Consider the following 14,085-nt stretch of genomic DNA (forward strand, 5'->3'; position numbering starts at 1 on the left):
TGTCCTCCACCTCACGCGACAGGCAGCAATGGGCGCAGCTCAAGTCACCGGCAGGTCATGTGCTGCAATGGACAGTGTGAGCGAAAGAAGCGCAGACGTGACTCTGGAGTGCAAGTGGCGTGCTGCTATGAGCTCAATAATGCCCACTTGCCGTATTGCTACTAGTGCAGATAGGCTGCCCCTCTGAATTGCGCAGGTCCGCGTCCCGTGAGCTGCCAGCTTCTTCAACTCGGAATCTGGAGAATCCCAAAATCCGGGGTAAGCTGCGTCTTGGCGGTCAGGTACCGCTGCACTATCTGCTACCGAGGTATATCGTGCTAGTAGTACCAGGTACCTCATGAACTATGTCTGTAGCAGTATAAAACTACTACCTAGGTACCTAACCACTGACTAGAGGCACTCCCGATTCATCAATCCCTTCATTGCTCTATCATGCGCACTCCTGATGATCCCTCGAAGACCGACATCAACCCCTGTGAGGCTAGAACCCAGGCATTGATTTATTCTTCGCCTTGCCTTTTGCCTTCCCTTTTCGCTCCGGCCTGCCACCAAACGCTCCTCTCTCTGGTTGTGTCATGGTCAGACCCGGAATGCCAAAACTCTGGCTGGCCGTTTGACTTGACACTGGCTGGGCCGCCTGACTGCTCTGCACGTCTCTACCTGGAAGCATCACCACCTGACTGCCAGTGCTGATGGTCGGCAGCAAAGTTCGTTGAGCCATCGCCTCTTGACTGAGCTTGGCCGTCTTCTGCAACCTCTTTTGTAGCCGGGCTGCGTGTCTGGCTGCCTTACGCCTTTCTCGTGGGTCGAGTGATTGTGTAGCCATCTCTTCCTGTGCCAGTTTGAGTCGCTGTGTGACTTGACGATACGAGTATTCCTCTGGATCTTCTTCAATCGTATCGGGCAGGTGTGCTAGTATGTTTGATATGTTCGCATCCTTGACAAGACGTAAAGGTGGCACCACCTCTTCAAACCCTGCATATCGTCGCAGTCTTGCCACCGCCGGTTCTTCTGGTGGCAGAGGACTTTGTGATGCAGATATTTGGGAAGAAGAAGCTCCTTCCTGGTCAGATTCCAAGCCTGGTGACGACGGTAGCTCCTCCAAAATAGACATCGAAATCGTCTTTGCTGGATTTTGACTACCAACGGTCAAGACCGCGTTGCTCAGAAAAGCCTCAGCTGCGGCTCGCCGCACAAGCTTTTCACGATTGACTCGGTTCCGATCGATAACCTCGGATGACAGTGGCTCGATGTAAGTTTCGACAAAGTCATCGTATAGATCAAGGTACTTCTCGAGAGATGAGCCTGGGAGAACCCCGAGGTGAGCATCAGCCATCTCTACCGAGATATTGCCATTGTCTCTCAACTCGTCCAACCACGACGTGAGAAATTCCGATTCCCGCTCCACGTCCGCGATCTGATATGTCGTAAGGAGGTCTGACAGCAAATGAATTCTTTCATGTTCGTTCTCGATGGTCATGCTTCGAAGCTTCTGCGTAGTCTGGCCCAGTATCTCTTCAAGCGATGTAGAAGCATGGGCCTGGCCCATTAAGTCATCATAGTCCAGAAGACGCTCCCAGTCGCGAAAATGCGGCAGACGACTCTCGTACAAACTGGGTTTTGGTTGCACATTGCCGACGCGAACGATCGCTGAATTGTCAAAGCCATCATCATCGTCATCAACAACAAAATCATCCGTTTCCTCTTCTTTGACGTACATGGCACTTTGAACTCGGCCGCCTGCCGAGCCAGTCAACGCCAGCGTGAAAATGTGCGGAGAACCATCCTCGGCAATCTCAGTTCCCAAAGCATGCTCATACACAGCTTCAATGACCGTACCGTCATCGAGGTATGCAACCAGCTTCATAAAACCATGGTCAGCATGCTTCGACGAACCGCCAGATACCGCCGGGTTGATGGGGCAGAGAACAATGTCGACAACATGGTTCATTCGTCTTTGAAGCTGTTTGGGAAACTCGAACATCGATGGATCCTGGATTGACACCGTATTCTGATTCAGCTCCGAGGCTCCAAAGTGGTAGACAACACCGAGGTGGCTTGTCCGCGACCAAATCAATACGCTGGTCACTAGCAAGGTCAGCGTGGTCCAACAAATACTACTACACAATCACACACCTTGTGTCATCTCCCACAAACTCATTCGTAGTGATAGATCGTCGCGGTGCCTGTAATGATTCCACGAGCACACCAACGCTAGTGGTTCGACGCCGGCTCTGTCTTTCCAGCTGATCTCGGACGAGCTAAAGATCAATAATCGCGAGGTCGTCAACACAACGACATGGTCTTTTCGTCGGTCGCTGTTCTTGATATCCAGGATTTGATTCCCTTCTGAAAGAGGGCCTAAGCGCAGGTCCACTGAACCAACAGACTTTCCCGTAACATCAAATACAGCGGCCTTTCGTCGGTTGCAGACCAAACATCGATCCGCGAACCCTTGCTCACCCACGAGCCAGCAGACTCTATGCCAGCCGTCGTAATGTGACATGGCAGCAGCGGAAGGCGAGTTCCCCAAAGCTAGCCCAAGGTCGTTGGAACATTGCAACTGGGCCCGGTAAAGTACGCGGGCTGATCTGGACCTTGTTCCCTTCACTTTCCAAATGCACCAAACTCCCTCACTGCCAACCACCGCCAGCAGACTCCGATCTTGAGGATTGCAGGCTGCATGTGCATGAGGGCTTCCCCCGGTCCTGGAAGAGGGCAGATTCACCACTAAGCCGGGGTCAACTAGCAATCTAGTGTCGTTCAGCCCAACGTCAACGTCCTCTTCTGCAGACCTTGGACTAGTATGTTCAACCATCAGCGGACGCAGAATGCTGATCTCACTTGCTTTCACCACAATGAGTTGCGTCCGATACTGGGAGTTGGGACAAGGGACTATATGTAGGATCGGCTCTGCAGATTTGGTCCATTTGCCTGTAATTTCACGTCCAATGCCAGGGACTTTGCAGGTCTCCTTCAGTCCTGAGACATTGCTGAAGGAGACATCGTACGCATCCAAGCCGACTAGTCGAAGTGTCTCACCACTTGCACCGGTGGGGAAGGCCACCAAAGGATGCAATCGTTTGTTGGGTGTATCCCGGCTAGCAGGTGACCTGGCGTTTCCGAAGGCTATAACGTTTCTGCCTTGCAGTGTCCCAGCGGCATTCAAGAGCTGCAAAGGGGACAAGGCCGCGGTGCGCAGGTCAAGGATCGCAAAAGCGGCATCCGGCACTTGTTTAAGAAAGGTGTTCTTCCGTGCGTCGGCGGTCCGTTTGGCCTCGTTAGCAGAGCCAGCGTCCGCGATTGCTTCACTCTCGCGTGACCCCTTCCACTTACTCTGGACACTGTCTGTCAAGTCACCATGGTCATGCTCCCATATTCTGTCATCGACGATCGAGAAGAGAGACTGCCTGTGGGAGGCGGAATGGTGGCCTTGAGGAAGAGACCCTTCGTCTAGAACATGACTGGCCTGGTCCCCAGAGTCTACCTTGCGTCGCACTCGATTCTGACGAAGAAAGTGCCAGGTGTGATTTTGCTCATCGTAGGTAGCGGTGCCTAGATGGCCATATTTGAGAGCATTGGTTTCGTGAGCGTGTTGTATACGCCGTATCCGCTCGATATCAGCCATTCGAGCGTCTGAGTAGTATGAAAAGTTGAAGTGAGTGCGGTCGAGGCACGAAAGACATGTTTACAGAGCTCCTTGAGATGGTCCACAAATGCTTTGATATCGGCGTGGCTTGCTGCGCTGTCAATATCCAGGTCGGCTATCAAGTTGCCACGGCATTTGTTTCTGTTAGGTAGAAAGGATCAAGTTCAAGTTTGTAGCAAACATTGACCGGGTCCAGCTGTGGCATCGATGATTTGAACGCGCAAAAAGTCCGACGCGCGCCAAGTCGCGACAACTTCATTCTTGAGCCAAGTGCTCCGCAGCAATTCAAAAGAGAATCATCTACGGTAGACCATCCAGGACGGGCAGCACTTACGTTTTGCGGGAGCCATGATTCTGAAGGGAAGGAAATGTTAAGCATTTTCCTATGCGGCTTGTTATCGCTTCTTCTTTCTAACCCGGCAGATCAACACATAGGACTCAAGCCAAGCGGGTGATAAGTCTGGATTTGACTAGTAAACCAGATTTGTCGCCACCTAAAGTCATCTTCTGCTGGTTGCTGCATTCATTTCTCGTATCTATCCAACTGCCACAATAACCAGATTCCCGCCCGATATATAGTCCCTCGTAGGGCCTGACCGATCTTCTATCTTGATACCATGGTCATGGCCGTGATATCTTTGCATTCATGCCCACAATCGCGCGGAACAAGTCCCAATCACCATCCAGGCCGACCCAGTCGGTCACCACAATACCTGTGCTCCAGTTGCCCTCCTTGACTCGGCCCTGGTCGTCCAGCATGTGTTTCTGGCACAAATGTGCCGTGATGGCGGGGTTGACCTCGGCCGCGATCTTCTCGGGCCAAGTGTTGACCTTCCAGAAATTGCTCGCGCTCAAGAAGTTGATGTAAAGAGGATACTTCTTGTCCTTGTTCCGCTCTTTATCCGGGAAAAAGTCGCAGGCACCACTTCGCTCCAGGTGGTTGCGGGCATGTTCAATCTTCTGCTCAATAGATGGTCGCTCCATGACCTGGTAGAAATCCTGTACGCAGACATCGCCCGAGGGACACATGGCATTAGGGGTGTTGTCCTCCCAGATGTGGGCATCGATGCCCCAGCCGCGGCCGTCCCACTCCTTCTGGAGCGGTTCTTCAAGGTCAAACCGACGAACGAGGACGATTCGGCCACGAACTTCGCCCAGATCCGGCACGCGAGGTTCGGTAAACCATTCACGGGGATTTGTGTAGTGGTTCTTCAGGATCCGTGATAGTTGTTGATCAGTGCCTTTTCCGGTACCCTCACGCTTCAAGGATAGAACCAGAGTCTCGCTAGGATGTTCCTTCAGAAATTTAAGAATGTCATCGTACAGACCTCGGAAGTGTTTGTTCCCGGAGAGCGCAATGGGAAAGGCGGCATGGACCAGGTTCAACTTGTCCGAGTTAGGGTCATAGGGTTCAGGCACCTGCACTCGAACATCAAAGAAGCGGACACCGTTCTTCAATTGCTCCATTGGAGATACTGCCTGACACCTGACCGAGGGTGGCGCATTATGACAGGTGGGAGAGTTGTGCGTGCCAGGTATTGACAGAGCGCCTAGCGGAGCGTGATCTGGAATCTTTTCCATCCACGAATCCAAACGCGATGTGTTGAAGAGCGCCACGAACGATGTTTGAGGCAGGAAAATGCCAGTAAAGCGCATCTTGGGGTCGGGCGCTAACGCGACCAAGGATTCTGTTTCTGCTGTTGGTACGGGACAGTACATCTGGTGCTTTCCTCCGAGCTCCGTCTGAAAGGTCAATCGAAGCCGCTCATTTTCCTTGTTGATGACGGGTTTGATGTCGGTAGGAACCAACGTGAACGGCGGAATCTTGATTGAGACCTCTCGCGTCGCAAACGGTCTTGCTCCGGAGTCGATTTGGGGGACAGCTTTGCGAGTGGTGTTGTTAGTGAGGCCGATGCTGTTGGTTACGGCTGCCAACGACCGCGTCACATTTTGCATCTGGAACCCTTCATCTTGGGGAGGGTCGAAGTGTTCGACCAAGACGAGGGTCAAAGGGTTGTTGCTGATGTTGCGGATGGTGACCGGGGGAGCCATGCTGGACGTGCGAGGCTTTGGAATTATGGACGAAGGTTCGGTTCATCCCAGGGTCTGGACGTCCTGGAACCATTAATAAGGGGGCTCGAGGGCCGCACCAGGGTCAGCTACATGAGAGTGTTAGGTCATCGGTTCCTATGCTCGACCTCAGCTGGGAACGACAAGAAGTTAGCGAGGGGCCAAACCTGATGGGGGCGTTGCGGGCCTCGGACATTGTGCTCATCACCAATGAACTGCAAGCCACAGCTTCACCGGCGTCCGCATCTTGGATTGTCAACCCGCCATCACACACCGAGCCGGTCATCGCCCGCCTGGTCGCCAATCGATCTCTAAGCCACGCCCCGGCTTGATACTAAAATTGCCTGCGGAACTGACGTCGTTTGGTCCTCGCAAAACTCCTCCTGCAGCCTTGCCAATAAAACATGAATAACGGCCATTAGGTTGTTCTGATATAAAGGGAGGAGAGGATCCCAGGATTCGAGGTTACAGCAGACTTCACTGTAGCCGATTCTCCATATAGGCACCTGTGATGCCAGCGCCTTTCTCAAACTACGGCGAGCTTGGCCGTCCCGTGGTGATGATCTCGGTTCCAGGGACGCGCAAAGCTTCGAGAAGTCGGAGCTATGGATCTTGCCCCGGCGGATCAATCTAAAGGAATCCAAGCGAGAGTCCCTGGAATCCAGGAAACTTCCCACGGAGCATTTCGAATCCGATTGTCGTGGGGTTTTTTGTGTGTCGATTGATCAAAGAGTTTGAGTGCCATCGAGAATTTTGAACACGTCGATGCAAAAGCAAAAACACTGGAAACTGGCACTGTCGTACGCTACTGGTAGAATCTTGAAATGGATAGATGTCCTTCTCGCATATGCATATATGACGGTGCCGCTAATGAGCATCTAACTTGAAGGCTGAAGATGTTGCCAGGCCCAATAGTCCAAGGTTTACCAAATCTCCCCGAAGCGTACTTCCATACCCAGAGCTGATGTATAAAGCCGCAGGACGCAAAGTCGCTAGATAGTCTACACTGAACAATAACACTATTGCAAGCTCAAGCAATCAATTCAAGCTCGTGAGTGGTAGCAGGAGGAGTACGGGCGCGCTGCTGTTCAAGTTTGCACTGGCACAACTTGAAGTGCACCCGCAGTGCTGTGCAGCCATAAAATGGAAATAGTGGGCCGGACGGAGCTGCCAAGCCATTAGCCAAGAATTTGCAAAATTGCATACATCAAATAAACCGCTGAAATTTTGTTTCGAATTCGTCCAACAAAACGATTCAACACAGCATCAGCGGTGTGGCGCAGGGGAAGCGCGCCGGGCTCATAACCCGGAGGACATCGGATCGAAGTCAGTATACCTCCAACCAACTGGTCAATTGACCTTATCACTAACATCTTATCCAGACCGATCGCCGCTAATAACTACAACTTCCCATCTGGGTGTTTCTTTTTTGGTTCTTTATGAATTCTTTTTTGGTTCTTTTTTGCTTTCAAGGTTGTTTTTTTGCAGAGACGGGGTTTTCGGCTATTTTTTTGCAGGTGCAGTTTGACGGGCGCTAACCCTGTTGGGATAACTGTGTAGACTCGGATGGTAGCCCGAACCTGATAGTACTTCAAGTTCCATTGCGATCAAGTTTCAGTCAAATGGCGCCTTTCACTCCTGGCTGCTCCCTACATGTATACTGCCTTGATCCTGGCCTCCTGGCAAAAGGCTCTATTGCTGCCAGGTTGCTCAATAGCGTTAATGTTAGGATCTTGGTTACACTGGGAATACATGCAGGGAAGTCATGGTGGTTGCTCGATACCCACCCATGTGAATAAATATTCGATAATCTTGATATCAACTCCCGCATGTCACGGAAGTCTTCAACGCAATGCCAGTGGCAGATACTGGCCCATGCCAATAACTTGAATACTGCAAGGCACTGTAATTGGACATCAAGATACAATCGGTTCAGTGGCTGCAAGCGACTTTCCGGCAGGCCAAATCTCTTTCTCCTAAGGAGTACAACAATATGTACGAAGTTTAAAAGCCGATTAACATTGCAGCACTTTTTGGTAGGGCATTATTTGCATATACGCTCGTGGTTCCTATACATTCGTCCAAACCGAGTAACTTTGGAACTGTGAAATCCCGCCTCCAGCCATAATGCCGTGCTTTAATCCACTCTATGTCGGTTTTGGGGGTTTCGTTAAAGTGGGCGGCGTCGAGCCACCATCTGATGTTTGGCTGCACGAGCGGCAATACCACAATCACTGCCATGCGTCTCCAGCAGGGCGGACTCTATAATGATCTCGGCTGGTATCGAGTCCAGTGTCGCCAAAAGCCTCTCAAACATTCGTGACAATGGGACTTTGCGTAGCGTGGCCATCATTCCTCGCGCTGCGACCACGCCAGGACTGGCCTCAACATCGTCCAGGGCATGAGTATAGTATTGACGTGGTTTCAAATGCCTCAGCTCATGAACGAATTGGGTCGTATAAGCTCACCGATGGGCAAACCCTCACACTGCACGGCAATGATTTCAGATATATTCATGATCGGCAGATTTGCCAAGGTCGTTCAACACATGTCGACGACCATGGTGCTGGGCTCTTGGAGGTAATCCTGGACGACTTTGGCCATTCTTGCCATGGTAGCTCCATCAACGACTCGGTGATCCGCGCTCCAGCTCACCCCGGCCACTTGAGCAGGTCTGACGGTCACGCCGTCGTCTGCAAAGACGGGAACGGTCTTGACTTTCCCTACGCCCATGATTGCTAGCTGGCCTTCCACAATAACAGGAGCCACAACGTCGCCGCCAATGCTCCCGATGTTACTGACAGTTATCGTACCCCCAGTGAGGTCGTTGTTGCCGAGCTTGCCGGTCTGGCCAAGCTGCGACAGGCGCTGGATTTCCTGGGCAATGGAGGTGATTGAGCGAGCATTAACGGCTTTGATGACAGGTACGATCAAGCCGTTGGGCGTGTCCATTGCAATTCCAATGTTATGAACGGGCCGCATCATCAGCTGCGGCTTCTTCGGATCAGTGGTGAGATCCAAGCGAGCGTTCAGCAAAGGATACTTGTTTAGAGCCAACGAGACAGCCTTGACGATAAATGGCAGGTATGTGTACTTGGGCGTCGTCTCGGGGTTGCGCGCAGCATTCAACTTGGCCCGCATCGAAGCGAGGTTGGTGATGTCCACTGTGTCTGAGTACAGGAAGTGTGGAATAGACAGCGATGCCGTCATGCTCTTAAACATGGCGCTTTGCACTGGCGTCAGCTTCTGCGGCGTCTCTGTTTGCTTCGCGTCAATCTCGGGTCTGGCCGGGGTGGGAGCAGCGGCAGCGGCGGAGGGAGGTTGGGCAGAAGTCATCTTCTCGAGGTATCTGTAGACATCCTCCTTTAAGACACGCCCGTCTTTGCCTGTTCCGGGAATCTCTTCGATCTTCAGGCCATGTTCTTTGAGCAGACCTCTCACTGCGGGAGTCGCGAGGGAAGCATGTTTCCCCGGAGGTTTGGATTGTAGACTTGTTGCCTTTTCTTCCTGAACTTTCGTCTCTTGACGCGTTGCTTCCGGACCACTCTCAGCCACTCGTTCGGCATTGGCCGTATCAGAACGTTGGGCCGGCTGTTGCTCTGCGCCGTCGTCCACCCCGTCTTCCACCTCTATGTCGACGATCGGCTCTCCAACCTGGACCACGTCGTCTTGACCGTGATATATCTTCTTGATTATACCGGTGTACTTGGATGTGATTTCTACCGACGCCTTGTCGCTCTGTACCTCGCAAAGAGGACTCCATTCTTCGATCGGCGCGCCCTCCTCCACAAACCACTGGATGATCTGGACTTCCTTGACGCCTTCCCCGATGTCCGACAGTATATGTGTTTCTGTCCGGTTGAACCGTGCCGTGGCATGGAAGTGCCGACTTAGGTGAGCCAAGGGGGCATATGTTCGAGGTCTCGCGGCTACGGATCGGCACCGGATCAAGCCGTGGAGGAGCCGTAAGGCTTGCAGCGAAGGTATGGGTTTCATTGCTGAAAACTGAACGTCTTTGTCGCACGCAGTATAAGCCGGGACGTCCCAGAAAGCATTGTGTAGGGCCAGCCTCCTTCTAATACTCCTAGAAAGTAATTGAAGAGCGCGATCTCAACTGAAGGAGCCGAGGATAACCGCACTACCCACTGGCACCAATCGCTCCGAATCCCGGATTACGACTAACGGGAGGTTCCACTGCAGTCACGTGTAACACGTGTTTACTTAACATCAGTTGCGACAGCGAACATCGCTCGCAAGAGTTCCGGACGAGAACAGTGAAACCAGGCGACATATTAGGCAGGGTCGGCTACAATTGGCACACGTACTTCTGAAGTTTCAGGTTTCCTTCGTTATACTGAACTCTGACTCTGCTTCCCAGCAGTCCGAAGTTGGGAAGCAGTCCGAAGACTTGCTTGTCTTGTGTGGGCACTGGATACCTAGGTATGAATAAACCCTGAAACATAACTGGAAGATATCATACACCATCCCCAAGAAGTGTCAGTGAGGGTAGACCAACATGGTCTGTTCTACAGACCTGAGATTGATACCTCTATTCTTCTAGCTTACGCATTGCCTTCAGTAAGGATGCGTGTCCAGTCAAACTTTTTCCACACTTTCCTGAAGCCGTCCACTCTCTTATCATGGCCTCTGTGCCATTTGCCCTGACGCTTGATAACATCAGGCTCCAGACCCAACATGCCACCAATGACCTCCCTGGCAAAAAGATCACCACGTGGCCATCGTTCCGGATCCTCCACAATGTGGCCAATACCGCCGTCGAGCTCAAACCATACATGGAAATAGGGCATTTCTTTCACCAAACTGCGCCGAAATGCCAGCCTCCCCAAACCATCCTTTTTGGCTTTTGCTAGCGTGTCGATGATTTTCTTGTGCTGGCTCCATTCGTCCTCGGTGCTGAGGAAGGCTTCTTTGAAGAAAGCTGGGGCGGTCTCTCCGAGACTGTACGGGAGAGGAACCACATTCAGAGCCGCATGCGGTTTGCGATTTGGAAACGCAGCGTTCTCGTAGAAAATTACATCGCGACCCTGCTCATGATATAGGCGCGTGAGCGACTTCATAAAGTTCCGGATCTCTTCCCACTCGTCGTCATCGCATTCTAGGAGGTTAGTGTGATGCTCCGTGGGTACAATCATGGCACCAAGCGGCGACAGCTCAGGTTCGGTCGGTAGGGTCAGGTAGGTCCTCGTGGCTAACGAGACGACGGGGGCAATTGGCGGCGTTTCCGTGTCCTCGTGGTAACAAAGTGGACAATTTTCGAGGATTCTGTTGAGCTTCTGGTACTCATTGATGGCAACATTGCGCAGATTCATATCGGATTTGTGTACGCGTTTTGCAAGTTTAGCTGCATTCTCGTCCATGTATTCAAGGTCGTCGTCGAATTTGGCGTCTTTGGCGATTCGCTCCGCCAGCCGCTGGCCTTCGCCTCCAGCTTGGCCTCGTGTTCGTCGCTCTTCTCGCACCATGTCATCAATAGTCATGTCGTCGTTCTCTTCAACATTTCCGCGCTCGGCTCCTCGTCGATTTTGCACGGCCTTGACCTCGTTTCTCGGCGCAGAAGACAGCATGCGGTTGTCCATGGCTGAGAGAGTGATTACCGCGGGATCCTGCGCGGAGAAAGCAGCAAGAGCTTCGTTGTACTCTTTCTCGAGTTCGGCAGCCTTAGGGTCTTTCCGTAGCTGAGCTTTCATCAGTTGTGCCTTCAACTTGTTGAGAAGGGTCTGGTCCACTTTCGCAGAGGGTGTATCGGTTGTGCTAGATGTTGGAACCGGTAATTGTTCAACAACTTCGTCAGGAGTCAAGTCGGTCTGACGAGGATGAGGTCTTCGAACACCAGCCTCTAGTTTGCGCTCTTGGAACAATTCGCCGCTGGGCTTTTCTTTGCCCACATAGCCGTCACCATATGTCTTGCGTCTTTCGAGTTCGATCTCCTCTTCTCGTGCATCGTCAAACTCACGGAGGCTGCCATATCGTTCTAACGCCACGTCTTCGACTTTGCGGCCTTCAGTCTCCGCCTGCCTATATACGGCCTTCAGCCTCGTCATGCGCCATTGTGATCCGGCATCACCAAAGGTATAGTCAACTTCGTGCGCTGCAGGTTCGGCTTTGAGGTCATCCACAGTCTTCCCGCTCTGCAGGTCACGCAAGTGGTGGTTTAGTTCTTTGTCGTGAATCTTCAATTCGAAATCCGCACCGAGCGAGCCTCCCTGAGGCGGTGATGGCTCGGGCTTTTTCCGATGTATGTAGTCGATGTCTAGCGCTGAAGGTGCCTCCATCCAGGAATCTCGTTTCAACTCGCTCAGGTTGGGCCTGGACGATTTTGAGGGTTCTTTCTGATCTCTATCCGGTTCCTCTTCGCTGCGACGATGATGTTTTGATCTGTCCCTAAACTCCTCATCTCTTGAGCGTCTCGACCTCTTTAATCGGTGACCGTCTTCGTCGTAACGCGAGTCATCATGACGAGAACTGCGATGATGGTGGTGGTGATGGTGTCGGTGGTGACGATCTGACTTTTCGCGCTCCCTCCGCCTCTCCCGCCGTCTCTCAGTCTCCTTCTGCTCAGCCAACTCCTTTTCAAAGTCTTCTAAAGTCATTTTCGAGAAACGCTTGATCGTTGGTGATAGTAGGAAGGGCGGGTTTCGAGGAGGAAGCAGCTTTGTTGCGCACTTGGACGCACGTCACTCAGGCTGCGATCTCCAAAATTTCTCCGACCAAACTGCAAAGAAAGGTCGTGACTTGTAGACTGCGACCTCGTTACTTTATTTCCATCACCTTGAACTAGGTCGGCAGCTTCAAGTATCCCAGAATCCAGGCAACGATAACCTCGAGCATCATGGCGACCTCTCCCGTCGCCGTCGTCTGTGTCGGCATGGCCGGTACGTTGGCACGCTTCCTGTGAAAGTTGCAGCATGGCTGACTGTCTTGCAGGGTCGGGCAAAACCACCTTCATGCAGAGAATCAACAACTACCTACATGTCAATAAGAAGAAGCCATACGTTTTGAATCTGGACCCGGCGGTCCTTAATGTCCCTTTTCAAGCAAATATAGATATCCGAGACAGCATAAACTACAAGGAAGTCATGAAACAATATAACCTTGGACCGAACGGCGGCATCCTAACCTCGTTGAACCTGTTCGCGACCAAGATCGATCAGGTCATGGGCCTACTAGAAAGACGGGCAAATCCACCCCCTGACAGTACAGTTGCGCCTCCAAAGCATATCCTGGTTGATACACCCGGACAGATCGAGGTATTCGTCTGGTCAGCCTCCGGTAGTATCCTGCTGGAGTCGCTTGCATCCTCCTTCCCTACCGTCATTGCATATATCATCGACACTCCGCGAACGGCGTCTACATCGACGTTCATGTCTAACATGCTTTACGCCTGCTCAATCTTGTACAAGACGAAACTTCCCATGATTTTGGTCTTCAACAAGACTGACGTCCAAGATGCCGAGTTTGCACGAGAGTGGATGACGGATTTTGAAAAGTTCCAGGAAGCACTTCACGAGGAAGAGAGCAAGGGTGTCTTTGGTGGCGAAGGTTTCGGTGGCAGTGGCTATATGAGCAGCTTGCTGAACAGTATGAGTCTAGTCCTGGAGGAATTCTACTCTCATCTGAACATGGTCGGAGTGTCGAGCATGACGGGCGAGGGAATCGACGATTTCTTTGACGCAGTTGAAGAGAAGCGTAAAGAGTTCGAAAAGGACTACAGACCTGAACTGGAGAAGAGAAGGAAACAACGGGAGGAAGAGGCAGCAAGCAAACGAGAACAGGATTTGACGAGGGTGATGAAGGACATGAGTATGGATGCCACAGCAAGCACATCTGAGAAGCGATCGGGAAAGGATGATGCAGAGAGTGGTGAAGATGATGAGGATGATCTTGATCCTGACGACTACCCTGATGCAGACAGGGAGGAAGACGAGGAGGGCTTAAAACAAAGATACAAGAATGCTTTACGGGAGCAAGGCATTCAAGTCGCTGACGATGACCCAGCATTAGCTGAGATGCTGGCACGGAGACGTGCGGGATGATCAGAATGGAAGAGATGTGTGTTGATTTAGATTTCTAAGCATGAGATACCCAGCGATGGAGTTACGGACAATCGGGTTCCCCAGGTTGGATCAGTGAAGCCGTAGGGTGTGCGGACGTAGTGATGCATCAATAATCGTGTCATTGCTTGTAACAAGTTTTGACCATTCTTGAACTCCTGGACTTCTGACGTGCAGTGGTGAGTAGTACTTGCGGCACAATGCCATATCGTAGTAGGAGTTTTGATAGTGCTCGGAGGGGCGAAGGCTGAACGAATGATAGTGGCGGCACAGCCGTGACAACCTTGGCGGAGC

The 14,085-nt window shown here is 51.9% G+C and overlaps 5 protein-coding genes across 5 annotated transcripts; 1 reads left to right on the forward strand and 4 right to left on the reverse strand.

The window, feature by feature from the left end:
• Positions 1–98: 98 nt before the first annotated feature.
• On the reverse strand, positions 99–3,838 carry HMPREF1120_04121 (uncharacterized protein). The gene is made up of 2 exons (XM_009158228.1): positions 2,137–3,838; positions 99–2,088 (listed from the first exon to the last, which is right to left on the reverse strand). The coding sequence occupies exons 1-2, from the start codon at positions 3,626–3,628 to the stop codon at positions 482–484; spliced, it is 3,099 nt and encodes a 1,032-aa protein (XP_009156476.1). The 5' UTR covers positions 3,629–3,838; the 3' UTR covers positions 99–481.
• Positions 3,839–3,911: 73 nt separating this feature from the next.
• On the reverse strand, positions 3,912–6,893 carry HMPREF1120_04122 (1-phosphatidylinositol phosphodiesterase). The gene has a single exon (XM_009158229.1). It carries the CDS (start codon positions 5,699–5,701, stop codon positions 4,271–4,273), a length of 1,431 nt encoding a protein of 476 aa, XP_009156477.1. The 5' UTR covers positions 5,702–6,893; the 3' UTR covers positions 3,912–4,270.
• A 579-nt stretch (positions 6,894–7,472) lies between these two features.
• HMPREF1120_04123 (2-oxoisovalerate dehydrogenase E2 component (dihydrolipoyl transacylase)) lies at positions 7,473–9,820 on the reverse strand. The gene has a single exon (XM_009158230.1). It carries the CDS (start codon positions 9,713–9,715, stop codon positions 8,261–8,263), a length of 1,455 nt encoding a protein of 484 aa, XP_009156478.1. The 5' UTR covers positions 9,716–9,820; the 3' UTR covers positions 7,473–8,260.
• Positions 9,821–10,020: 200 nt separating this feature from the next.
• HMPREF1120_04124 (uncharacterized protein) lies at positions 10,021–12,442 on the reverse strand. Its single transcript, XM_009158231.1, has one exon. It carries the CDS (start codon positions 12,328–12,330, stop codon positions 10,282–10,284), a length of 2,049 nt encoding a protein of 682 aa, XP_009156479.1. The 5' UTR covers positions 12,331–12,442; the 3' UTR covers positions 10,021–10,281.
• On the forward strand, positions 12,304–13,947 carry HMPREF1120_04125 (uncharacterized protein). Its single transcript, XM_009158232.1, has 2 exons — positions 12,304–12,612; positions 12,665–13,947. The coding sequence occupies exons 1-2, from the start codon at positions 12,570–12,572 to the stop codon at positions 13,771–13,773; spliced, it is 1,152 nt and encodes a 383-aa protein (XP_009156480.1). The 5' UTR covers positions 12,304–12,569; the 3' UTR covers positions 13,774–13,947.
• Positions 13,948–14,085: the final 138 nt, after the last annotated feature.

The sequence above is a fragment of the Exophiala dermatitidis genome (assembly GCF_000230625.1).
Source record: "Exophiala dermatitidis NIH/UT8656 unplaced genomic scaffold supercont1.3, whole genome shotgun sequence".
NCBI lineage: Eukaryota > Fungi > Ascomycota > Eurotiomycetes > Chaetothyriales > Herpotrichiellaceae > Exophiala > Exophiala dermatitidis.